General features: G+C 39.9%; 2 protein-coding genes across 3 annotated transcripts in view; one reads left to right on the top strand and one right to left on the bottom strand.

The window, feature by feature from the left end:
- The first annotated feature begins 549 nt into the window (after nt 1–549).
- LOC117985845 (E3 ubiquitin-protein ligase RNFT2) lies at nt 550–10,638 on the top strand. 2 transcript variants are annotated; one of them, XR_011237265.1, is made up of 7 exons: nt 550–846; nt 1,344–1,676; nt 3,402–3,556; nt 3,865–4,135; nt 6,273–6,488; nt 7,597–10,022; nt 10,145–10,638. XR_011237265.1 is itself a non-coding variant. In XM_034972632.2 (6 exons), exons 1-6 carry the CDS (start codon nt 652–654, stop codon nt 7,828–7,830), a joined length of 1,404 nt encoding a protein of 467 aa, XP_034828523.1. In that variant the 5' UTR covers nt 550–651; the 3' UTR covers nt 7,831–10,638. The 2 variants fall into 2 exon arrangements, 1 of the variants encoding a protein (XP_034828523.1); XM_034972632.2 differs by having other exon boundaries at nt 7,597–10,638.
- A 1,770-nt stretch (nt 10,639–12,408) lies between these two features.
- Nucleotides 12,409–24,159, bottom strand: part of LOC117985849 (E3 ubiquitin-protein ligase RNF19B-like) — an 82,031-nt gene continuing 70,280 nt past the window's right edge. The window contains exons 4-9 of the mRNA XM_034972638.2: nt 21,177–21,291; nt 19,385–19,572; nt 18,943–19,084; nt 18,571–18,805; nt 18,220–18,427; nt 12,409–17,335 (exon numbers count right to left, since the gene is read on the bottom strand). Of these exons, the coding sequence (XP_034828529.1) occupies nt 16,944–17,335; nt 18,220–18,427; nt 18,571–18,805; nt 18,943–19,084; nt 19,385–19,572; nt 21,177–21,291 (1,280 nt within the window). The 3' untranslated portion in view covers nt 12,409–16,943. The remainder of the gene's footprint in view (nt 17,336–18,219; nt 18,428–18,570; nt 18,806–18,942; nt 19,085–19,384; nt 19,573–21,176; nt 21,292–24,159) is intronic.

Raw genomic sequence — 24,159 nt, 5'->3', positions numbered from 1 at the left:
CATTAACGCCAATCGTAGTTATACAATTGCCGCCAATGTAATGTATGGAGCATGTATGGAGTCAAAAAGTGTAATATTATAGGTACGTGTGTGTAGAGGAAAAGAGTACGATACGATCTCCGTGACATAAAAAAGTCCATCAAAATGTGTTAAATAAGCGTGGCGCTACAGTCGCTACAGCCAAAGCCCAAAGGATCACGGATCACAAAGAAGAGCGTTACCTACGTGAGTAAAGCATCATACATCATTTTTTTTGTTCTGTTAACGAACTACATAGGTACTTACATGTATCTATATATAATGGAAATCACTCACGATAGTTTAATTAAACCTTGTTTAAACGCTAAAAATTCATTTTATATCCGCGGTTCAAAGTTCTTTTATTTAACTATTCATTTATTTTTCTTTTACGTAACTAGGTAAGTCAGGCGGATATCTTTATAAAGCTTTTCGTACCTTTTTCTGGATCGTAGGATTTGCCGCACATCATCTGGCAACGCTAATGCGCTAATGTCATGCCAAAATGTCACTCAAATGTCAAATAGAAATTTGACCTTCGCGAATCGCTGCTGCAGTGTTGTATTAATTTTATTGGAAATGATATATTTGTAGTCTTATTGTTTGTTCAGCTGACTTAATTCTGGTGCAGCGATGGCTCAGCCGAGTCAAGTGAACCTTGACATTGAGGATGAGGCACCGGCGGAGGGTCCAAGTCGAAGTAATCCACTTCATAGGATGGACTCGGTTTCTCGACCAATTCCAACAAATAGAAGCAATCTAGGGCTCGGTGATCGTCTCAATAGTGTCTTTAGAGAAATCCGACCGCTCGTCGAACATGCGCGGATGGTAAGGTTACTAATTTATTTATTATTATTTCCGATTACGTGACGCAATACCTACTTGCTCCCATACATTTTCACGGTTATTATAATTTGTTATTGTGATTCGATATGTATGCTAGCTTTTAGAATGGCTTGGCATCGTAGGTAATACTTACTTACTTTTGCGTAGTTAGGTTAATACTCAGAATACTCTTTTTGTTTATTTTATTTAAAAAAAATAGACATCTATATTCTATATTTAATATTATGATTATGAATGCGCGAAAGTGTGCCTGTCTGTCGTACATTTACATTATCATAGTCAATCTAGATTTTGATGTACTTAGTACAGAGATAACTTGCATCCTTAAGGTAGACATAGGCTACTCTTTATCCTAGAAAATCAAAGAATTCCCAATGAATTTTTAAAAACCTGAATCGGCACGGGCAAAGTTGCACAGGCATCATCTATTATTTTTGTAAATAGAATTCAAGTGCTAGCCAACACTTCCTTTCTTATAGGGCAACAATGCTAGGTTATCACTACCCACATGGCTACCCAGGAACCCGCCAGGCACTCATCAAGCTGGAGAAGGCCTGCAAAGACCACAAAGTTCTATAGCTCATGTAAACTTAGGCCCTGGATCACAAACTTATGTTGTAAATGACAGAAGTACCCCTCTAACTCAAAGACAATCAAGCCATGGGATGAGCAACAGTGCCTCAAACGACTCTAATATATCTGAACAAGGGCCCGAACATGCAGAGATCAATGTGTCTGTGAATCCTTCCAATAACAACAATATAAACGACAATGCTGATAATGATAGCCAAAGTGAAGATGGGACACAGCAGGTAAGCTACTATTATAGTGACTTCATCCCCCCGATTGTGTAAGAAAAACATATTCATCGTTATCGTAATTGTCAACAAATTCTGCCCTTTGATTGGTTGATTAGCTGTTTACATTTTTTCACAGCCAATCAAAAGGCAGAATTACACAATTGGGGGCTGATCTTGATTAACAATTATATTCTACTGGTTAGTAAGTTCGACTGGGGATGACAAGGTTCTGGATTCAATTCCCTGGTCGGGCCATGATTGTCAGGTTTTGGGGTTTCTGTCTAGAAATCGTCCACTCGCGACTTCGTCCGTGTGGACTACACAAATTTCAAACCCCTATTTCGTCGCCTTAGGGATTGAGTTTTCAAAAATCCTTTCTTAGCGGATGCCTACATCATAATAGCTATCTGGATGCCAAATTTCAGCCCGATCTGTCCAGTAATTTGAGCTGTGCGTTGATAGATCAGTCAGTCAGTCAATCACTTTTTCCATTTGTATATTTAGATTTATAGTTTTCTCAATCGTTAGAAAATCATTAGGGCAGAAATTGATTGATTAATAATGAAACAAACTAATAGCACTATGTAATCTTAACTTGCACTTAACAATCGTTTATCTGAGACTCAAGTATCATTTACCTGTGACTTCATTTTTACACTGCAAACGTGCACTATGTACATAGGTCATAGATATCATTACACAATTTTAGGTCACATGAGCTATAAAATATTTTATCTACACCCATGCTTTAAATCCTCTATAAAAGATTCTGAAACAGTTAGCTTATTGCCAACATTAAAACACCCAATGTCCTAATAACCATTATATCGTCCAAACGGGTGATATAATGTTGTACTTCACACTTCTGTTGTTTTTTTTTTTCGATCCCTTCTGTGCAAAGGGCTTACACAACAGACAGCCACATTCCTCAGGGTGTCAGTTAGTTAGTCAGTCAGCCAATCAGTCAGTCAAACAGTCGATCAGTCCGTCAGCCAGCCAGCCAGTCAGTCAGTCAGTCAGGCAGGCAGGCAGGCAGGCAGGCAGTCAGTCGGTAAGTCAGTCAGTCAGTCAGCTTTCCATTTTATTATATCCTAATATATCCTAATATTATGGGCGCCCATGATTTTACGGATCCGTGAAAAATATACGAATCGAGTGTACGTATTTGTATGACAGCCACTTGAAGAATCACGGTTCGTATAACCAATATACCAAATATATACCAAACGCCCTATGGTTGTAGATAAAGTCTTGTATGCAACTACACTCATGAACACAGCTCTGTCATTGACATTAATTCTGACTCTTTGTCTAGGTTTCGGGAAAAGATCTTTGTATATTGGAAGTCTTGAGTCTTATCTGTAATCTTATTGATGTAATGTATTTTTATTTTGTCACATATGTTTGTAAATGTTGTGTTAACTTATGAATGGCGACTACATTTAGTAAGTTATATTTTCAGAATTAAGTTTTTTTTTAAATGTATTAGTGTAAGTAGCCGTAAGTTAATCTAATAAATAAAATAAAATGAAATAAACATGTCATACTATTATCATTTATCACACTCAGCTTCGCCTCGTGTGAGTGTGACCTCACATTCGTGTTTTAATACCCCTTATTATACAGTAGTTGCATAAATATTAAATAACTAGTGTGATACTTAGGACTTAAGCAAATCTATGGTGTTAGCTTACTAATGGACTACTTAATCAAATAAATGTGTACTATTTCTTTCAGGTAGTAGATGTGAGAGCAACACTGAACTTGCTCCTACGATATGCTCCGTTCTACTTTATACTATTCATTAAATACATGTACGATAGCCGAGAGGGGATCTTCACGTTTATCGTATTGTTCTGCACCTTCGCACACGGGAACAACGTTGTGAGGAGGTTGGTTGTTTTATGAAATCGGTTCAATACAGTTGGGCAAATATGGGCCACTTGGTTTATTTTTTTAAAACCCTAATTCCACGCGAACAAATTCGCGGGCATCAGCTAGTTCAAAATAATTTCTTTTGAAATTCTTTTCTTTCCGATTATTATTTTATTTTATTTTATATTTGTTGGATAACCGACAGCTTAATTAAACTAAATAATCTTAAAATTAAGTAACTTAGAGTTAATAATAGGTTTTTATGATGACAACAGTCTGCAAAAAACGTAACATAATTTTTTATTGATGTATGAAAAACTTTCAGGGAGAATGGTAAACAAATGAACCGGAGTATACTAGCATTGTTCTGCGAGATAATCTTCGCGACTAGCACGATTTTGATAGTGCACTTCCTGTTTGGACATGGGAAGTTGCTGCCCAACGTAGTCATGTTCCCGGGGTATACGGAGCCCATAGATGTGTGGGAGCTGCTGTGGCTGGTGGTGCTCACTGACCTGATCGTGAAGGTCATCACTGTGAATATCAAGCTGCTCATTACCATGCTGCCAGCTTTCATGCTACCCTTCCAAAAGAGAGTGAGTATTCATAACTAGATTTTCGCTGACGAAAGTAGAAACTTTAAAAGTGAGGCAAATTCAAAAATATCAGTATGGCAGCCCCAAAATTAGTATCATGTCATCATCATGATCAACCCATCGCCGGCTCTCTACAGAGCATGGGTCTCCTCTCAGAGTGAGAAGGCTTTTGGCTATAGTCTACCACGCTGGCCATGTGCGGATTGGTAGACTTCACACACCTTTGAGAACATTATGGAGAACTCTCAGGCATGCAGGTTTCCTCACGATGTTTTCCTTCACTGTTAAAGCAAGTGATATTTAATTAATTAAAATTAGTATAACAGAAAGAAAGAAGGTTAGAAATTACAGAGTAAGTGTAACAGAAAGTGGTTCAAGATGGAGAATAGTCAAACAACTTGTTGCACTTAGAATTTTATATTCACTGTACACATGTGATGGTGTGAGAACATCAACAAAACTTATCTTAGACTACTCGGAAATGATGAAAGCTCCTACTATGAAGTGTGTAGGATCTCATTACATTTAACATAAACAATCTCCAGCTATGCAACTTGCGAGTCGCCCAATGGCCTAAGAGCCAGCGCGTGCCAGATCTTCCTTATTTTATAAAACTTGAAAATTTCTTTACATATTGTCCCCAACACTGGGAGGAACGTTTGTTTGGATCATGGTGGCTTTGGGAGATAACAGGTAATGATGGTGTAAAAAAACTTACGTCTTAGGTACGTATAAAGTCTAATTTTGCTTAGAAATAAAATTTTGGAAATTCATGACGTAATTTCTAATACTACTCCGAAGAAAATATAAAAAAATAGACTTTATACTTTGACGATAGAGATTTTTTACACCTTTATTACATGTTATCACCCAGCTACCATTATCTAAACAAACGTTCCTCCCAGTGAAGGGGACAATACGCAGTAAAACTTTCAGCTTTTATAAAAACTGAAACTTACTACAGTACGCGGCCGAAATTAATGTACATATGCCTTTAGAATGACATTTCGGCTTTGTAGAGCGTTGTCTCTGTCACTCATATCCATGTGACGGGCATCATCTAGTTGAGGATAAATAAAATAGCTTCAATATCGTTTTGAAATAGAATAGAATAGAATGTTTTTTTATTCATGTAAACTTTTTACAAGTACTTATGTATAGTCAGGTAGTTTTAATTTACCAAGGAAAGGAAAATAAGGGTAATAAATAAATAAATAAATAAAATAAAATAGCCTTTATTCTCTGATACAATAATTATACATCTTATATTACTAACTAACCGTATTACTAATTTCTTATTTCCTATTATTTAATTATCCTATCCTATATAATTTATTCTAAAAATTGGTAACACCAGCAATTTACAGATCAGGTTGTCCTCTTTGGACATAGGCCTCCTCTAGACTTCTCCATTTTTTCCTATCTAACGCCAATCTGCGCCAACCCTTTGGCAGGTCATCCTCCCATCTCCTCTGTGGCCGTCCTCTCGCTCTCTTCCCATCTCTAGGGTACCAGTAAGTGACCTCTTTGGTCCATTTATCCCTTGGAGATCTGATCACATGGCCCGCCCAACGCCATTTAAGTTTCTTGATTCTTTTTGAGACATCTGTCACACCTGTGATCTTTCTAATTTTAGTCAGTCTCCACTTGTCTTTCAGTTTGATGTGCAGCATGCTTCTCTCTATCCCTTGTTGGCATACCTTTATTTTCTGATTGTGAGCTTTTGTCAGACCCCATGTTTGACAGCCGTAAGTAAGTATTGGTAGGATGCACATGTTAAATACTTTACGTTTAGTTGGCATTGGAATATCTTTGTTTTTAAGTATTTCTTTCAGCGACCAGTAGCGAGCCCAGGTGTTATTAATTCGTCTTTGCAATTCTTTGTCCATCTGTAAGTTTGGTGCAATTACTTGACCTAGATAGACGTATTCATTCACATACTCTATGTCCTGATTATTTATGTTAACTTTTTGTTGATGCCTATTGGTCATAACCTTTGTTTTGGTGGTGTTCATTGTCAAACCTGCTTTTTGACTCTCTGTTGCTAGTTGTTCAAGCATTTCTTGTAGAGTGACTGGGTCCTCGGCAAATAGTACCAGGTAAATAAGGGTAACTGATGTTTAATTATTTCTTTCAGGGTAAAGTGTACCTCTTCACAGAGGCGGTGTCCCAGCTGTACCGGTCTTTAATAACCATCCAGCCGTGGATATTCTTCCTCATGCAGTCGTATGAGGGCTCAGAGAAGATGGTGGGAATGTTCCTCACTTCAGTGTACGTGATCGCCAAGCTGGTGGAGTTGTTGGTGCGGCTGCGACTCTTCAAGAACGCCACGTGGACCTTACTGCAGAGTGTGGTGAGTTTGACATCAGCCAGCTATAAGCATCTTCTTTTTAGGGTTCCGTATCTCAAAAGGAAAAACGGAACCCTTATAGGATCACTTTATTGTCTGTCTGTCTGTCGGTCTGTCAAAACCGTGAATTTGTGGTAATACCACACAAAAAAAATTAAATTGTGGTCATGAACTAATACATAATTAGTATTTTCAATTTTCGAAGTAAGATAACTATATCAAGTGGGGTATCATATGAAAGGTCTTCACCTGTGCATTCTAAAACAGATTCTTATTTATTTTTATGTATCATAGTTTTTGAATTATCCTGCAAAATGTCGAAAAAATACGTCTGTAGTACAGAACCCTCATTGCGCGAGCCAACTCGCACTTGGCCGGTTTTTTGAGGCTATGCAGGTCCTTGGATTCCTTGTCCTTCAACCGTCTCCAATCAATTGTGATTGCCATCAATTTTACAGTTCCGTGCCAATGCTTATGGCTGCAGAATATAGGCATAGAGAAGGAAAGGGAGACTGGAATATAGGCTGAGCTATAGGCATACAGATACAATGAGGTTCCTGAGGTAGCTATCTCAGAAAATGGTATGAGAGAATCCTGGTTACATATTACAATGTTATATTATTACTAGCTTATGCTCGCGACTTTTTCTGCGTCGACTACACAAATTTCAAACCCCTATTTCACCGCCTTAGGGGTTGAATTTTCAAAAATCCTTTGTTAGCTGATTCCTATGTCATAATAGCTATCAGCCCAAATTTCAGCCCGATCCGTCCAGTAGGTTGAGCTGTACGTTGATAGACCAGTCAGTCGGTCACCTTTTCCTTTTATATGTTAAACATAACGGGTACACACCACGATTAACTCGATGTTTTATAGTGATGTTGTGAGTGTATTTCGCCGGACAGCTCGTAAAGTTCCAGCGAAAAGAACAAGAAAGAGGGTAGTTCGCTACTGCCCGTGACAGCTCGAACTTCATCTCTCGCACCGCAGCAGTCCTGTCGTGACCACGACCCGTGCCGTGCCGGGTTTAAATATCGACAAATAAAAATATCGAATTAATCGTGATTTAATCCGTTATCTACATTAAAATTTTTTGTCAATTTATTTTCAGAACCTGGGCACAAAGCCCACCTGCGAGCAACTCGTGTCAGCCGGCGAAGCTTGTCCCATCTGTCACGACGACTACACGACACCGGTGCGACTCGGCTGCAGTCACATCTTCTGTGAGCTGTGTATCGCGGCCTGGCTCGATAGAGAGCACACTTGCCCGCTATGTCGGGCTAAAGTCGCGGATGAGCCCACCTGGCGAGACGGATCCACGACATTTGATTTTCAACTCTATTAGTATGGTGGTATAGTCGACTATCGTTTGTATATGAATCTGTCATGACAACTACACGACACCGGTGCGACTCGGCTGCAGTCACATCTTCTGTGAACTGTGAAGGCTGGATAGAGAGCAAACTTGCCTGTTGTGTCGAACCAAAGTCGCGGATGAGCCCATCTGGCAAGTCAACGACAAGTCAAGTTCACTTCATTTGATTTTCAACTCTATTGGCTAATTGAATAAAATCGGTATTCGACTATCATTCACGAATTAAGTCACGTTTAGCCAGTGCGACTTGACTGTAGTCATATGTAAGAGTTTGTCTTTACCTGGCTCTCTTTTGGTTGGTGCGTGTTATCTAATAATATTGATATATTCCCGTTTTAAAAACTGATATGAAATATTTACTTCAAGAGGAAGAAAGTTCTTCCGGTAGGTGCCCTAACTACTACCTTTGAATTATATCATAGCATTTGAATTTTTACTATCCATAGTTTAAAAATAAAATCCTTTAGATATAAATTTTCTAATATTTCTTTTTATATTTTCAATGTTTTTTCCTACACCTTGCTTATATTGAATTACATATTAATGCAATTTTTTTTTCATAAAGCCACAATTTATAAAATAATTCCAAATTAAATTATAGTCATTTTTGTTAATAATGTAGCTTAAATTAGTTATAAGACGTTTATGTACTGTGTTGTACATATGTAAATAAAATCATTGAAGAATTATTATTGTAGATGTATAAAAATTAACTAATTTGTAATAAAAATGTTGAGTTTTGATGTTAAAACTATATGATACTTAATATAAATCAATACCTAAACAATGAGGCCGATTCTCTTATACACAATCTCTAAACTAAACTAAATTAACAAGTCTAAATCTAATGCTATCCTTTTCCGCAAGCAACATTATGAAAGGGATAACAATATATTTAGACGTGCTATTTTAGTTTAGTTTAGAGATTGTGTACAACGCAATTAGCCACAATCAACATCTAAATATATTTTAAAATAAAAATATCCAAAGTAAATAGTATTTATGATAAATTGATATGATTTATAGTTTCCACGCTAAAAGTGCATTACAAGTTACAACAAGTCGGCATTCCCGGGTCCAGCGTGGTTAGAGATCAGTGAACGGAACCTTAAAAATGTATGTTGAAGAATTTTTTGTGTAACCTTTGGTTGACATTATTCCAGTGTTAATCCAGCGCTTTACTGGTATACTAGAATACTGTAGACGACGCCATCCAATCCAGTTCAGCTCTGGAATAAACTCACTGGAACCACCAACTGGGTTAATGTGAACAGACCATAACTTCCCTCTATGTCGCATTCTTCATTATTGAGGGCTGAGACCTCTTCCATCGGTGGAGGGGTTTCTGCATGAACATCTAATGAACCTATCTAAAAGTAATATTATTAAGTGCATTTACCCTCTGCTGCCAAATGAAAAAAATATAAACAATGAAACATGTATATCTATTGTAATGAAAAAAAATAAACACTGGAAGTCATTTTTACACTGCTAAACAATAATTTGTGTCTTGAGTATTTTCGATGAGTTTTCGGCAAGTTTCTTGCTGGTACTCGTTGGTGGAAGGCTGAGGTGAGAAGTGCTTTCCGAACCACTTCATTCGATTCAACTGCACATGTAATCCTTAAAAAATGACTCCTCACGCGCCATTTTAACTCTATGGGTCAACTGTCATGTCAAAAGTACCTTTAAAATGAATTTAAAAATCGTACTTTTGACATGAAATTTGACACGAAAAGTAAAAATGGCGCGTGAGAAGTAAAATTTTACGCGTTATAAGTTTATTTAAACGAAAACTTTTCTCTGATCGGAACGCATTTATCCATTTTACAAAAGGTATAAGAATATTTTTGATGAACTAGCTTAGCTTGTGTCCACTACTTCCTGCGTGGATTAAGGTTTTGAAAATCCTCTTTGTTTTATCGGGCGGGAAATAGTCCAATGTGTGTGTGTGTATGTGCGCTCCAGGCTATGTCTAAGCTTTGTGCTAATTTCGTTAAAATCGGTTGATTAATTGAGATATTGAGAAGAGAGAAGTTTATTATTGTAAGCCAAAATCAATAAATACTGCTGTACTGTCATCGCGCATATTTTGTTTTTTTTAATATTTTTAGTGTAAAAGAATAGGTATCAAATCTAAATACCTATATAAAAAGGAAAAGGTGACTGACTGACTGATCTATCAACGCACAGCTCCAACTACCGGACGGATCTGGCTGAAATTTGGTATGCAGATAGCTATTATGACGTAGGCATCCGCTAAGGATTTTATAAAAATGAAAAGGTGACTGACTGACTGATCTATCAACGCACAGCTCAAACTACCGGACGGATCTGGCTGAAATTTGGTATGCAGATAGCTATTATGATGTAGGCATCCGCTAAGGATTTTTGAAAATTTAACCTTTAAGGGGGTAAAAACCTAAAATAGGGGTTTGAAATTTGTGTAGTCCACGAGGACGAAGTTGCGAGCATAAGCTAGTTAACTAGGTATATATTTTTCCACTAGAGTAAAAATGACTTAGTGTTTAAATAATATAAGCATGAATCTTGAACATCTAGGTATAATTTGTTATATTACCTATACTGTAATATTATGTAGAATTACATATTAATTTTATGATCCAAATATTATTGTAACTTCTCTGCTATTATAGAATTATGAAAATTATAATACAATAATTCCATGAAGTGTGTATAGAATAACGTATTTTATAAGATAATGTGATAAACTAATGAATTCAGACAGGTGATATTTGAATAAAATTTGGTTTTTATAATTGAAGACTTTTATTGAAAACAAAACTTCAACAAATTCCTAATAGAAACGCAAGATATTATACTCGAAACTTTTGGTGATTTTTCAAATCTACTGAACTATTTTAGCGTGTAAGCTATTGTGAGTGATACTCTTTATAAATAAATACAGGATGTAATAGAATGCTAGCAAAAAGGAAGACAGGTGATAGTACTGATGATTATAGGTACCTAGACCAGAATCTCATGAAAAATACGGAAATGAAATTCCAAAGTTATCAACACTATTCCGTGAATATCCTATGTACTGTCAATATTGCGGTGACTTATTAATATTAACTTCAGAGTACTCCCCAAAGATATTTACAGAGTACAGTGTTGCTAACTTTGGACTTTCATTCATGAGATTCTGGTCTACATTTATACTGATAACATACCACATGAAAAAAACCCGAAAAATCCTGTATTTTTGCAAGTTCGCAATGTACCTGTTGCAAATAAAATATACTGACTTGCATTACAGGTCAACAAACGTTGCGTAGTTCGGTGTCGTGGGACTCGTGGTCAATGCTCCGCCTACGACACCCCGAGTTTGGAAAAATACTAAATCACTAAAACTAGTAGTTAGGTACCTACATATACAATGAGATTTCGGCTTCGTTGAGCGTTCTCTGACACTCATACGTATGTGACGTTTCGTCCGTTTCGACGACAGAGTCAACGCTCTGCGTAACCGCTATCTCTTTCTAAAGGCCGATGTGCAATATTTCCTGCTGGCTTTCAATATTGAAAGTTGAGATGCATCCTACAAAAAGTCAGTGCGTTTCAATATTGCAATCAGTACTTATTCATTTTGTGCCCACTTTGCCGACAAGAAAAATCGGTCATCTATTGTCAGACGTGGGCGAACCCCCATAAATTAGTTTTAGTGAGGCTAAACTTGAATGTATAGTCTAGTCCGTAAAAAATGACTTCTCACGCGCCACTTAATTCTAGTCTCTATGGTTCACCTTTATGCACGAATTTATGCTAAAATCGTACTTTTGACGTAACACCTTGCGTGACACAATATGCATAGATGTGGATCAAGCCATACAAGCGCTCCTAAAACCTAAATCTACTTACCGCTATCCCACTTCGACTGCAAAGTTAGAGCGAGAGGTCGGACCAGTGTGGTCTAAGGATAGTGATAAGATATTTGCTTCAAGTAGGTATTAGAAGCGTTCTTTGATACACATTCGTGAGGCTATTATGTACATACATATTGTGGCTAATTCCATTGTACACATTCTCTAAACTAAACTAAAATGTCACGCCTAAATCTATTGCTATCTCTTTCATAATGTTGCTTGCAGAAAAGGATGGCACTAGATTTAGACCTGTTAATTTAGTTTAGTTTAGAGATTGTGTACTAGAGAATCGGCCCCAATGTGTACCTGCATCAATGCTATCTACTGAACTGATTTTGACGAAAATTTTAATGCTGACAAGCTTTTTTTTTTCAAAATAAAAATGACGAGCAAATGAACAGGCGGGTCACCTAACGTTAAGTGATTACCGCCGGACATGAACATTTGCAGTACCAGAGGAACCACCGATGCGTTGCCGGCCTTTCAGTAATTTGTTGGTCCGCCCCTTGAATAAACCCATGTGTTGTAATCTAATGGGAACACCGCCGAAGGTAGTTGGTTCCACTGTTTGCATGTGCGTGGAAAAAAGGAGCTTTCAAAAAAGTTGGTCACAGTAATTCAATAGGTATAAATAAGGTGAAAGAAAAGATAAACAAAAGAGTAGATATTATAATCACATTTTAATAATAGTTTACAATTTCTATGATCATGATTTACATAACATAATATTATGTAGTTATCGCTTATGACTATTTACATTTCGCCTACAAACGTGAAAAATTAAATAATTTAGACCATTAATAGTAATTATTATTCAAAGTATCACAAATATCGGATAGAACAACACTGGGTTCTTTTTCTCTATGACATTGTCGACATACAGCTCTGGACTGCGCATTATTTTGTTAACAAATCAATACTTCTATTTTTTATACTTATAACCATCGATATAAATGACAAGATATGCCCAAGCGAACAAAATTTTTCACGGTTTTGGAACGAAATAAATCAGCGCCATCTCTTAGACACTAATGAATGACCCGTTAGAAATCCAGACGTCACTGAGGTTGCATTGGTGCTAAACAAACATTTTAGGACCAATGAGTCGGTGCCATTTTGCTTGTTCAATGGCCCTGTCCTTACGAAGTAATAAAGTCAATACTTATAAATTATAATGTTATTACAGTTTTTGAATGAATACATAATGAGGATCGCTAAATCACCTACTGTGCAGGTTCAAGGTCAGGCCTGGTGACGCCAATTGTATGGATCTCGCGTGTGATCATAATCATTTATTTTATAAGTTTTATGATAGTGTTTTCAGGCTACACTTCAAGGCTAGATAAATCCATACTAATATTATAAATGCGAAAGTGTGTCTGTCTGTCTGCTAGCTTTTCACGGCCCCAAGATTTAACCGATTTTGATGAAATTTGGTACAGAGGTAGCTTACATCCCGGGGAAGGACATAGGCTACTTTTTATTCCGGAAAATCAAAGAGTTCCTCAGCTAGTTTTAAATAAATATCAAAAATTGCAGAACGGACAGGTTTCGAACCAGCTTCTACGTGTGTATCGCGCCCGGAGCGCCTTTGAGCTCTAGACCACGGTTCACTTATTTTTTATTAATAGAGATAACGAGCATGAGGGTCACCTGATGTTAAGTGATAGCCGCCGCCCATGAACATTTGCAGCACCAGAGGAACCGCCGATGCGTTGCCGGCCTTTCAGGAATTTGTTGGTCCGCCCCTTAAATAACCCCATGTTGTAATCTAGTGGGAACACCGCAGATGGGAGTCTACCAAGTTCCGTTTGAGATAATTATGTATCTTTATTCAGTACTCAAGCGACTGTTATGCCATCTATTAGCGTAATTTAAAATCATTTATTTCGCCATAATGTGGTATATACCATAAAGTGAGCACACTCTCGGTTTGATCTTGAATCACAGACATATTCCTACAGATATGCAACAAGCGTGGCCCCTATAGTCCCTCTCGCTTAAGCAGAGATACTTACTTGTGAAGTGTAATTCTTTCTATTTGACGTTCGTTTAGGCTATTGTAGCCAAGTATACTGGAACCCATCATTGCACAATAACTTCAAAAAAGAAAAAATTGTATTCAATTTTCAAAACAAATCAACAAATCACTTCACGTTGTTTGTCAAGATCTTACATACAAAATACATGCTGACAAACAAAAAAAGTGGCCATGGTGATAAGGACAATAAATGATCATTCGTCACGTTCTAACAAGAGCTTAAATGAATTTAGCTATCTCGCTCTAACAGTAATAGTCACAATAGGGCTACTTCTACAGGTATTCATTCAGATTCTTGAATCGACATGTCTAATATTAGGCTAGGGGCTAGGGATGATGTGTAAACACAGATTCCTAGTCGTTTTATAGCCTAACTAGGCTACCTATGTTTGACGCCTGCCAGTGTAGGTGAAGCCTCAATGTTTTGTTACAAGTAACATTGGGTATTTGACTACATCAAAAATAATTTATTTCTCAGAGATTATTAAATAGAGGGTCTTCCAAAATACGTAAAATCCACGTCCTTTATTAGTTTTAAGTGTTAACTAAAAAGTACGTCATTATGATGTGACGTCACATTCCAGTATTTCATAGAATATCGCATACTAAGTGCGCGTTTTGACGTTTGATACAAAGTTACTGAATTGACTAGTTATCAAACACCGTATTGTCGCGAACTATATTATTGTTATTAAGATTTAAGAACCAATCATCAAGTACGTACAGTACCCGGCAGAAAACATTGTACATCGACCTTTAGAAAGAGATAGCGGTTTCGTAAAGCGTTGTCTACGCTCTACGAAGCCGAAACCTCTTTCTAATAGTCGATGTACAATATTTCCTGCCGGCTACAGTAGTTAAGATAACAAGTGTCATAGAAAACGAGGGCCCTGCACTGAAAGCGCGAAGCATCTATCGAGGGCCGTCAATATCATCTAGGCATCGTTTATTTTGGCGATCCTTACAATTAATTAAATTAGTTAAGTTGTCATAGGGTTGTCGCGAAATAATACTAATTAACCTTAAAGTAGACTAGTACGCGACCGCAACGCGTAGTGCCCTGTATAGAAATGTATGAAGAGCATTTGAGGTGAGCGACAGCGACGCGCGACACTGCATTCAAAAATCCCGCGACAGTGTCGCGCGTCGCGGTCGCGTACTTTACAAGAAACTCAAAGGATCGGAGCAGAACAAAGCTGTTGGCTACCACAACTTCTATGTCTCAGTCTAGGAATCAAGGAGACTTGGCATCAAAATAATAAAACCTTGTTAGAGCAAGCTAGGTGAATAGAAAAGCTCTGAAGAGTGATAAAGACAAAACACAGTTTTTTTGTCTTTGTCATAGTTTAGCTTTTTTTGTTGGGCACAGTTGTCATCTGTGCCCAACAAACCTCTGTGATAGTAATTTATTGCGAATATTACGAGTTTTTATTTAGTTTTCTGTTTTGAATGTAGTATAGAAGCCATTTATGGTGCAATGCTGTGTGATCGGCTGTAAAAGTTATAGCGAACGCAAATTATGAAACATAACCTTTCATACGTAACTATGATTTCTTTTGTTGTTTTGTCGCTTTCGGGTATACGCGTCTGACAAGTTTCCTTGATTCTTAGTCTGAGGTCTATGTACTATGTACCAGGCAAGGCTCACTTGATCACGTGACCCCAGAAATGTATCTACGGCACTGCACCCTTTCAATGGCCTCGCGTAATAATTTCTTATGAGAGAGAGACAGACAGACAGAAAGTGAAAAGAAAGATAAGAATTTACGATTTATTTACCATTGAAAGAGAGACGTTTGATAAATTTTGATAAAGCTGTCATAATTAGTATGACTGGCACCAAGTTATAAGCAAAAGTGAGTAGTAGCGGGCAAACATTTGTGTTCAAAATGATCCATCTAGTGTGTGGTACATAGAGCATAGACATAGAGGTTGTTGGTTGTCTATGACATGTGTAGTAATCGGCAATCTTTATGGCCGCTCTGAACCACGCGGCGAATTCAGTCTACAGTGCGACAAGGCTCTCTTGGCATTTGAATGACATTGACAGGGGGGCGCTGTTGGAGAACAAAGGCTTAGAATAATCAAACAAAAACAAAGGGAACACGTGACGGCAACGTTAGTTCCGATTTTCGCCACCCGCCAAGGTAGCCTTGTCGCACTGTATAAGCGAGCATACAGAGAAGGTGGTTATACTTGAAATTTGTGTTCTGCGCTTTGATCAATGTACTTACGGATGTCAAAAAGTGTCTGGAAATTTCCCCATCCATGATTGGGAGCACATTTGTCTTTAAGGCATTATACTTTAATATTATCTCAATAAGGCAAGTTTTTCAATGTATTTTTATGCACTTACATACTTTATTTTCTTTTAGTTCTGCTGTAAATAAAATAAAGTCAAAGTGACACTTTTTTCAACACTGTATGTGACTATGACCCGTCGGAATATCTGAGCACCTCACTGGAATGCGCTTCCCCGCAGCTCACCCATTTTCGCCTATCCAGTACTAGTACTGTTGCCAATGCAAGCACGTTACATGACGTCACTAAGCCAGGTTCTCAGATATTTCCGACGGGTTGTATGTATCTTGTAAACTTTTCAACCTTTATCTAGTTTTGTGTATTGAAATTTGAAATGCTTCCATGTTCAGCGGGGCTATAAAGATTTCCGATTACAATACATACATATTGCTGTTGTTACACATAGGTTGGAAACAATATAACGCGTGTCGATAAATAACGTGTCAACAAGAGCATTGTTAAACATCTATCTATCTCACTTTCACAATATAACTGTGTGTAGTGTGCGAGTGAGACGAATGATTTTATCAATGCTATTTTGAACTGTCAACTTTACGGTCGCATTGTGTGTTTGGTTACAAGTATTTTTCTTATATGCTTTTGTTGGGCATTTTTTAAGCAATTCAAATAGTGATGCAGCCAATTTGGCGGTATTTTCTTTTACTTGTGGCCGGCAACGCAAAATCAAAAAACCACAAAATAGAAGTTCAGAAAATCGGGTATCTATTGTACATCACTATTCACTTAGCTGTCACTTTACAGTCAAATTCACAACTCCACTGAGATTTTCACACTATCCTCTATACACTTATCTCATATTAAATCACTGTTCGTTTCAGTTACAACGCGATTCGTTACGACGCGTCCGGCGACGGGGAACGGGCGAGTCGCGTCTCGCACGCGGTGGACACTTCGACTCGCGAACACGGCGTCACTACGGGAGGGAGCTGGCCGTCCCCCGCCTCCGGGTCAGGGGGCGGGTGAGCGGAGCCGTAGAGGAACAGACTCCGCAGCCTGGCGGCGGATCTGGATGTGGCGGCCGAGGTGGAGGGCAGGTCGTCGGGCCAGCTGGCGGCGCTGGCGGTGTCGGAGGCGGCCACGTCGGCCGTGACCTCGAGGCGGTGCGCGGCGGGCGAGGCGGCGCCGTGCGAGGCGGCCTCGTGCCCGCCCAGCGACCCCGCCAGCCCGGCCAGCGACGGCGCGCGCACCTCCGCTTGCTGCGAGCCGGCCGACAGCGAGGCGTCGCCTGCGGACAACGCCGAGGTTAGCGGGAAGTGTCCGACAAAAATTAAGTAATTTTACCGATTCATTTATTTTGTATATTGAAAGCTCATGCACAAGGACAATTTATCTGTTGAGGAGATAAGTTGTTTTTGTGCATGTAGCGCTTGGCTGCAATGAGTCCTGCTGGCTAGTTATTAGATATATGTATATAGATGGCCAAAGCACAAATCAAAGATATAAAAAGAAGTAAAATGTATGTGTGGTAGATGTTCTTTCTGACTTTTAAGTAGAGCTTAAGAAAATAACTCAAACGATCGTAAATTGGTATCAAAACGGGGATTGATAATTATCCATCCTTGATAAAACTATTTCAAATGAATGATATAAGTGGAACTTACCAGTAAAGGTAAGAGATTCAAAGAGTTGAGCGCGATCAGGCCGGACCTCACAGTTCACGTCGAATTGACGATCACTAGTTAAAAGAAGGATAAAATGCAATATCAGTAATATATGAACATAATATGAAAACTTAGTAAAGCTTACCCATTAATGACGTGCAGAATTAGTGGGTGAAGACTCCAAAATCCAGCATCATTGAGGGGAGCAGTAGAGCTTTATGGAACTTACCTTAGGTTTCAAAAAACTTAATGGAGCACTCGAGTCATGTATATCACTTGCAAACTCAAGTTTAAACTTACTTCGGTATCTATGGAGTTCCCAAAATTTGGAAGTTGTGTCCATTGAGAACACGATGGGAGCACCTGTGACGTCATCCAGGCGATAGTCGCAGGGGTATATAAACGCGGTGCACCGATGCTGGGGCTCCAGTCGTCCCGACTCGCGCGCGGCTCAGCGACACCAGCACCACGCCGCACGTAGAGCAGCAGTTATATAAGTAGTGCTCACCGATGCTGGGCTCCAGTCGGCGCGAGGCCGCGTCCAGGTCGAGCGCGTTGTCCATGGGCTGGTCGCGCTCGTCGTCGAAGGGCGAGGGCGCGGCGGCGCAGCCTCCCGCGCGGCACAGCGACACCGGCACCACGCCATACACGTAGAACAGCAGGATCGGCACCCCGATGCCTACCGCCAGCCCCGCCACCAGGGGGGATACTATTAACTGTAACAAATAATGGGAAATGTGAATTTTTTTATTATACGCGACGTCCTAATGATGTATAAGTCGGTGGGAACTGGTAATGAGTCATGAATCAGGGTGTGTCTCCTGCTCGCTCGCAGCTTTGGCCCGCCGCCTCAACTCACCGCAGCAGCGACGGCAGCGGCCACGGCCGCGCGGCGGCGGGCGGGGCGCGCGCGGCGCAGGCGGCGGTGCGCGCGGCGGCCGGCCCACAGCGGCAGCCCCACCAGCAGAGCGGGCAGCGCCACGCCCGCCACCACGGCGATACCGAGCGGCGCGCCCGCCAGCGTGCCCAGCTGCCACAGCAGCTTCTTCTTCCGCGACCACGGCTTCTTGCCCCAGAACGTGCAGCCGCTCGGACTGCAAGTGGAAAGGACTAACTTTAATTCAAGTGTACAACGGAACTAAACCCAAAACGAAACTACAACAACCAATTACTAAACTATCATATTGTGTGGCTAAAAATCAAACTTTGCAGGATGACGAGGTAGTTTTACCTGAGGTAGTGCAGATCGGAGACCTCCTTCATGCAGAGCCAGCAGAACTCGGCGCCGCACACGCAGCACACCATGTGGTTGCACGAGCCGTCCTCCACCTTCACGATGAGCACCGAGCAGCGCGGGCACGGCTTCACTTCGCCTGCAATACGGGAAACCGACCGTTATCTCGAAAAAAAATAGAATGATTCAGCATGTCACAAATCTCACAATACACAAATGCTTTCTCATTCAAATAAAGTTGGTAATTTTCATTGAACACATTTTATTAAAATGCTTGTTACGCCGTGACATAGTAAACTCTCGTTCGTGTTACGGGAGAGATACATATTACACGTTTTAAGTTAGAAGAACTAACAGACGAAAAACCAAGGCAAAAAAACTCTTTGGGTTTATGGTTTTCCTAGTTTCTTTTTCGGTTACTAAGTCAGCGAAGTCTCACCATGCTCCATCTCGCTGTGTGAGGGCGCCGGCGCTCTGGGCGGCGGCTGCCGGCTACGTCTGGCCGCGTCGCAGGTCTGCGTGGGATGCCATGCTGCCTTACAGTGGTAGCAGAAGGAAGCGCCGCAGCCGGGCGCCAGGCAAGTCAACTTCGGACACGACGCGCAACCCGTCGCCACTACCGCGAAACTGAAACAAATATGGGTAAACTTAAATCCACGATCATTTTCTTATGTCAAGCTGGTTTGGAAAGAGTTGGTTTTTTAGGCCAAAGATAAGGTATAGAAAACATCTGGTGCATCCCTATATGTTCAAAGAAACGTAAAACGTATTTTATCCAGGGGCATTCGGCCATTGTTCTGCTAGTCAGTGAAATAAAACCGGTAGAGCTGGTCGTTTATCTCATAATATCTAGGCAATACGCTATGCTGGTTGAAATGTCTCGAATAGGTAGCTCAAGACCAAGTTATTTGTAAATGGAGAGACTTGCGTCAAACAGATTAGTACAAACTAAAAATAAAGAGTATGATTACATTGCTTTTATCGACGATTTTGGAGGGACAAAATCTGGAAGTCTGGCATACCTGGAAGATTTCCAATCTTAACCAAGTGTAGTGCTCATTCAACCAGTGCAGTGGCCTGACCGCTAGTTGTGCAATAAGTAATTGGATGCAAATATAAATTTTTAGAGATTAATTTAAATAATAGAATCCAAGGGCGCTTATGCACTCATTCAAATTTGATTCATATTCTAAAAATACAAATAATAAAAATACGATTCGCAGCTCATTTAATACGGGTTTTTGAATCAAACTGCACAAACCTACGTAAATTTTGTATGACGGTTACTTCGAATCTCATAGTCATATCATCTAAGTTCACAAACACGCTAAATTAGAATTTAAACTAATGACTATATTACCTGCTACGAGAGAGCACGCCGGTCGAATACTCAATTTCCCGAGCCCGCTGGTGTTAATATCGGTGGGTTTAATTAAACGAATTAATGGGCAAGTGTCTATTAGCTCGTGGACACGGCTAAATTATATTAATTACATTACATAGGTCAGGACGTGTCGCCGATATAGAGATTAACGGCTCTATCTTGCTTCCAAATACATTTACCTAGAGGTTAGAGATTGAACCCTCGATAACAGAATTGTCAAGTCAAGAGTGAATAGGCATCTTCTAGGCAAGCGCGCTCTATCTTAATCTGCATCATCACTTGCCACGAGGTCTGATTGCAGCCAAGCACTAGTCTATAAATTTAAAAAAGTTATGTTTTTTGGCAGTCCATTTTTGTTCGTCAGTGCCGTCTAGCTTCCAAATTAATAAATAAATAAATAAGCCTACCTCTAATTTTTTTTTTTTTTTTTTATACACACCACCTCGTGTCGGGGTCGGCGGCGAGCACGCACCGCACGGAGAACTCCTCGTACTTGTCGTACAGCGTCGGGTTGTCCACTATTCGACGCACGTCAGCAAATAAGGACGCTAGTATAGGTACCTGCAGTCTGGCGCGGGACACCACCTCGTGTCGGGGTCGGCGGCGAGCGCGCGCCTCACGGAGAACTCCTCGTACTTGTCGTACAGCGTCGGGTTGTCCACTATTCGACGCACGTCAGCAAATAAGGACGCTAGTATAGGTACCTGCAGTCTGGCGCGGGACACCACCTCGTGTCAGGGTCGGCGGCGAGCGCGCGCCTCACGGAGAACTCCTCGTACTTGTCGTACAGCGTCGGGTTGTCCACTATTCGACGCACGTCAGCAAATAAGGACGCTAGTATAGGTACCTGCAGTCTGGCGCGGGACACCACCTCGTGTCGGGGTCGGCGGCGAGCGCGCGCCTCACGGAGAACTCCTCGTACTTGTCGTACAGCGTCGGGTTGTCCACTATTCGACGCACGTCTGCAAATAAGGATATTGGTCAAGTGTTAATCGATACGTCACGTAATGAAATGGACGTGGATTGGATTCAGACATATTTTTTAATTCTACCATAGAACACACACTGGTAGCTGAGGATCTCTCCGCAAATCTAGGGGCTGTATCTGGACGAGTGGCCGAGATGTGATATTTAAAAACTCAAACTCATAGCAATTATTCAAATTGGGTACTATTGTACATTTTTTTATTATCGCTTACGTTAGTTCGCGTGGATTTAGGTTTTTTTTAAATCCCGTGGGATCTCATAAATTTTCCGGATAAGAAGTAAAGTCCTTCCTCGGGATGTAAGCTAACTCTGTACCAAATTTCATCAAAATCGGTTGAACTGTTGGGCCGTGAAAAGCTAGCAGACAGACATACAGACACACTTTCGCATTTATAATATTAGTATGGATGAATTTATAAGATAGAGCAACCTACGTAGGTATATTTATTCGCTACTTGGAATTTCTCTGCTCAGGTTTTTCATTAATTAAACTTTTTCAATCAGCAAAGTTCGTGAACAAATCCAATCCATACCCACGTATGTAATATGTCACATTATTTTATATTAATCCATACTTGCAGGCCATGAAAAATAAGTATTGATTGCAAATCAAAGAGCCTCGATACCACAACGGTGAAAGGAACGGATTGAAAATCGAAAAGTCGCTGGTTCAAATCCCACCCGTTGCACTATTGTCGTACCTACTCCTAGCTCAAGCTTTACGCTTAATTGGAGAGGAAAGGGGAATATTAGTCAGCAATTAACTTAGTTAAAAAAAAACTAGGATAAACAGTGCTTTTATGCCTAACATGCACGCCACTGCACTGCCTCAATAGAGAAGAGACTAGTCGCCACGCGGGTGATATTATCAGTGCACAAATGTACGCAAACGACGACCTCCCTGGCGCAGTGGCAAGCGCTGTAGTCACACAGTATAATACACTTTGTCATTATTTAAATTCTACAGAATCTAGTACAAACTGCAGATTTACCATCAAAGAAGATAATGATGTTACATTGTAGAACTATCAATGCCGCTTTGTACTTACATAAAATATTAACGGCCCCATAAAATAGTTAACGCATTGTTCCTACCTGTATTATCATCATCATGATCAACCCATCGCCGGCTCACTACAGAGCACGGGTCTCGTCTCAGAGTAAGAAGGGTTTGGCCATAGTCTACCACGCTGGCCATGTGCGGATTGGTAGACTTCACACACCTTTGAGAACATTATGGAGAACTCTCAGGCATGCAGGTTTCCTCACGATGTTTTCCTTCACCGTTAAAGCAAGTGATATTTAATTTTAGCATTTAAACTACCGTGAGTGATTTCCATTCTAAATAATATCTGTCCCGGCTGTACCCACGTGTGTAGTCGACGTTAGCCCGACTAGTTTCGAACCCATACGGGGTCCTACCCGCGGGTCAAAACCGCGGCGCGTGCGCGAACGGACTCCCTTGAAAAAGGACCCCGTATGGGTTCGAAACTAGTCGGGCTAACGTCGACTACACACGTGAGTACAGCCGGGACAGATGATATTTAATTACTTAAAACGCACATAACTCCGAAAAGTTAGAGGTGCGTGCCCGGAATCGAACCCCCGACCTCCGATTAAAAGGCGGACGTCCTAACCACTAGGCTATCACAGCTTTTATTATTATGCGGTTTTCTATTTATTGTCATAATATCTTAAAGATAATAATTACAATGTCGGCTAGGTACTACTATAAAATCTAATGAGTATAAGCACGCGCACACTTCTTTGCTTCTGTATCAACTTAGAAATCTTATAATAATAATAATGTCCTCCCTGCTGAATTTCAAGCCAAGCTGTGATAGCCTATTGGTTAGGACGTCTGCCTTCTAATCGGAGGTCGGAGATTTGGCTGAAATTTGGAATGGAGATAGAGTATACCCTGGATTAACACATAGGCTACTTTTTATCCCGGAAAATCAAAGAGTTTCCGTGGGATTTTGAAAACCGTAAATCCACGCGGAAGAAGTCGCGGGCATCAGATAGTAATTAATTATATCTGCAAATGTTATTTCGATAAATTCCAGGTTTCCAAGAAAAGTGTGCAAATAGCAATTAAACCACTTGTTTTCCATTTTACGTAAAAAAATAAAGAAGAACCATATTGTTATCTGAACAATACAATGAATTTACATTTTTTTTTGCTACGAGATAATCGCTATTGATAGCAACCGTGAATCATTTAGTGCGTAGCGAATTAATTTCATTTTTATCATGCTATTAGATTGATAGCTGTAAATACGGGTTTTTCTATATTCAGTTATGGAGGCTCTCATAAATATTTGTAATTTTATTGTTATTGAAATGAATTTATCGTAATTAGATATGGCGGGGCGTGTATTATGCACTTTTTAGGGTTCCGTACCTCAAAAGGAAAAACGGAAACCTTATAAGATCACTTTGTCTGTCTGTCTGTCAAGAAACCTACAGGGTACTTCCCGTTGACCTAGAATCATGAAATTTGCAGGTAGGTAGATTTTATAGCTGACATTTGGGGAAAAATCTGAAAACCGTGAATTTAGAACCGTGAATTTAGGGTTAGATCACACAAAAATAAAATTGTGGTCATGAACTAATAATTAGTATTTTCAACTTTCGAAGTGAGTGACTATACCAAGTGGGGTATCATATGAAAGGTCTTGACCTGTACATTCTAAAACAGATTTTTATTTATTTTTATGCATCATAGTTTTTGAATTATCGTGCAAAATGTCGAAAAAATACGACTGTAGTACGGAACCCTCATTTCGCGAGTCTGACTCGCACTTGGCCGGTTTTTTTTAGTGAAACGATTACAAGGCACC

The sequence above is a fragment of the Maniola hyperantus genome, chromosome 10, assembly GCF_902806685.2.
Source record: "Maniola hyperantus chromosome 10, iAphHyp1.2, whole genome shotgun sequence".
Lineage (NCBI taxonomy): Eukaryota > Metazoa > Arthropoda > Insecta > Lepidoptera > Nymphalidae > Maniola > Maniola hyperantus.
This window is presented reverse-complemented; position numbering and strand designations above follow the sequence as displayed.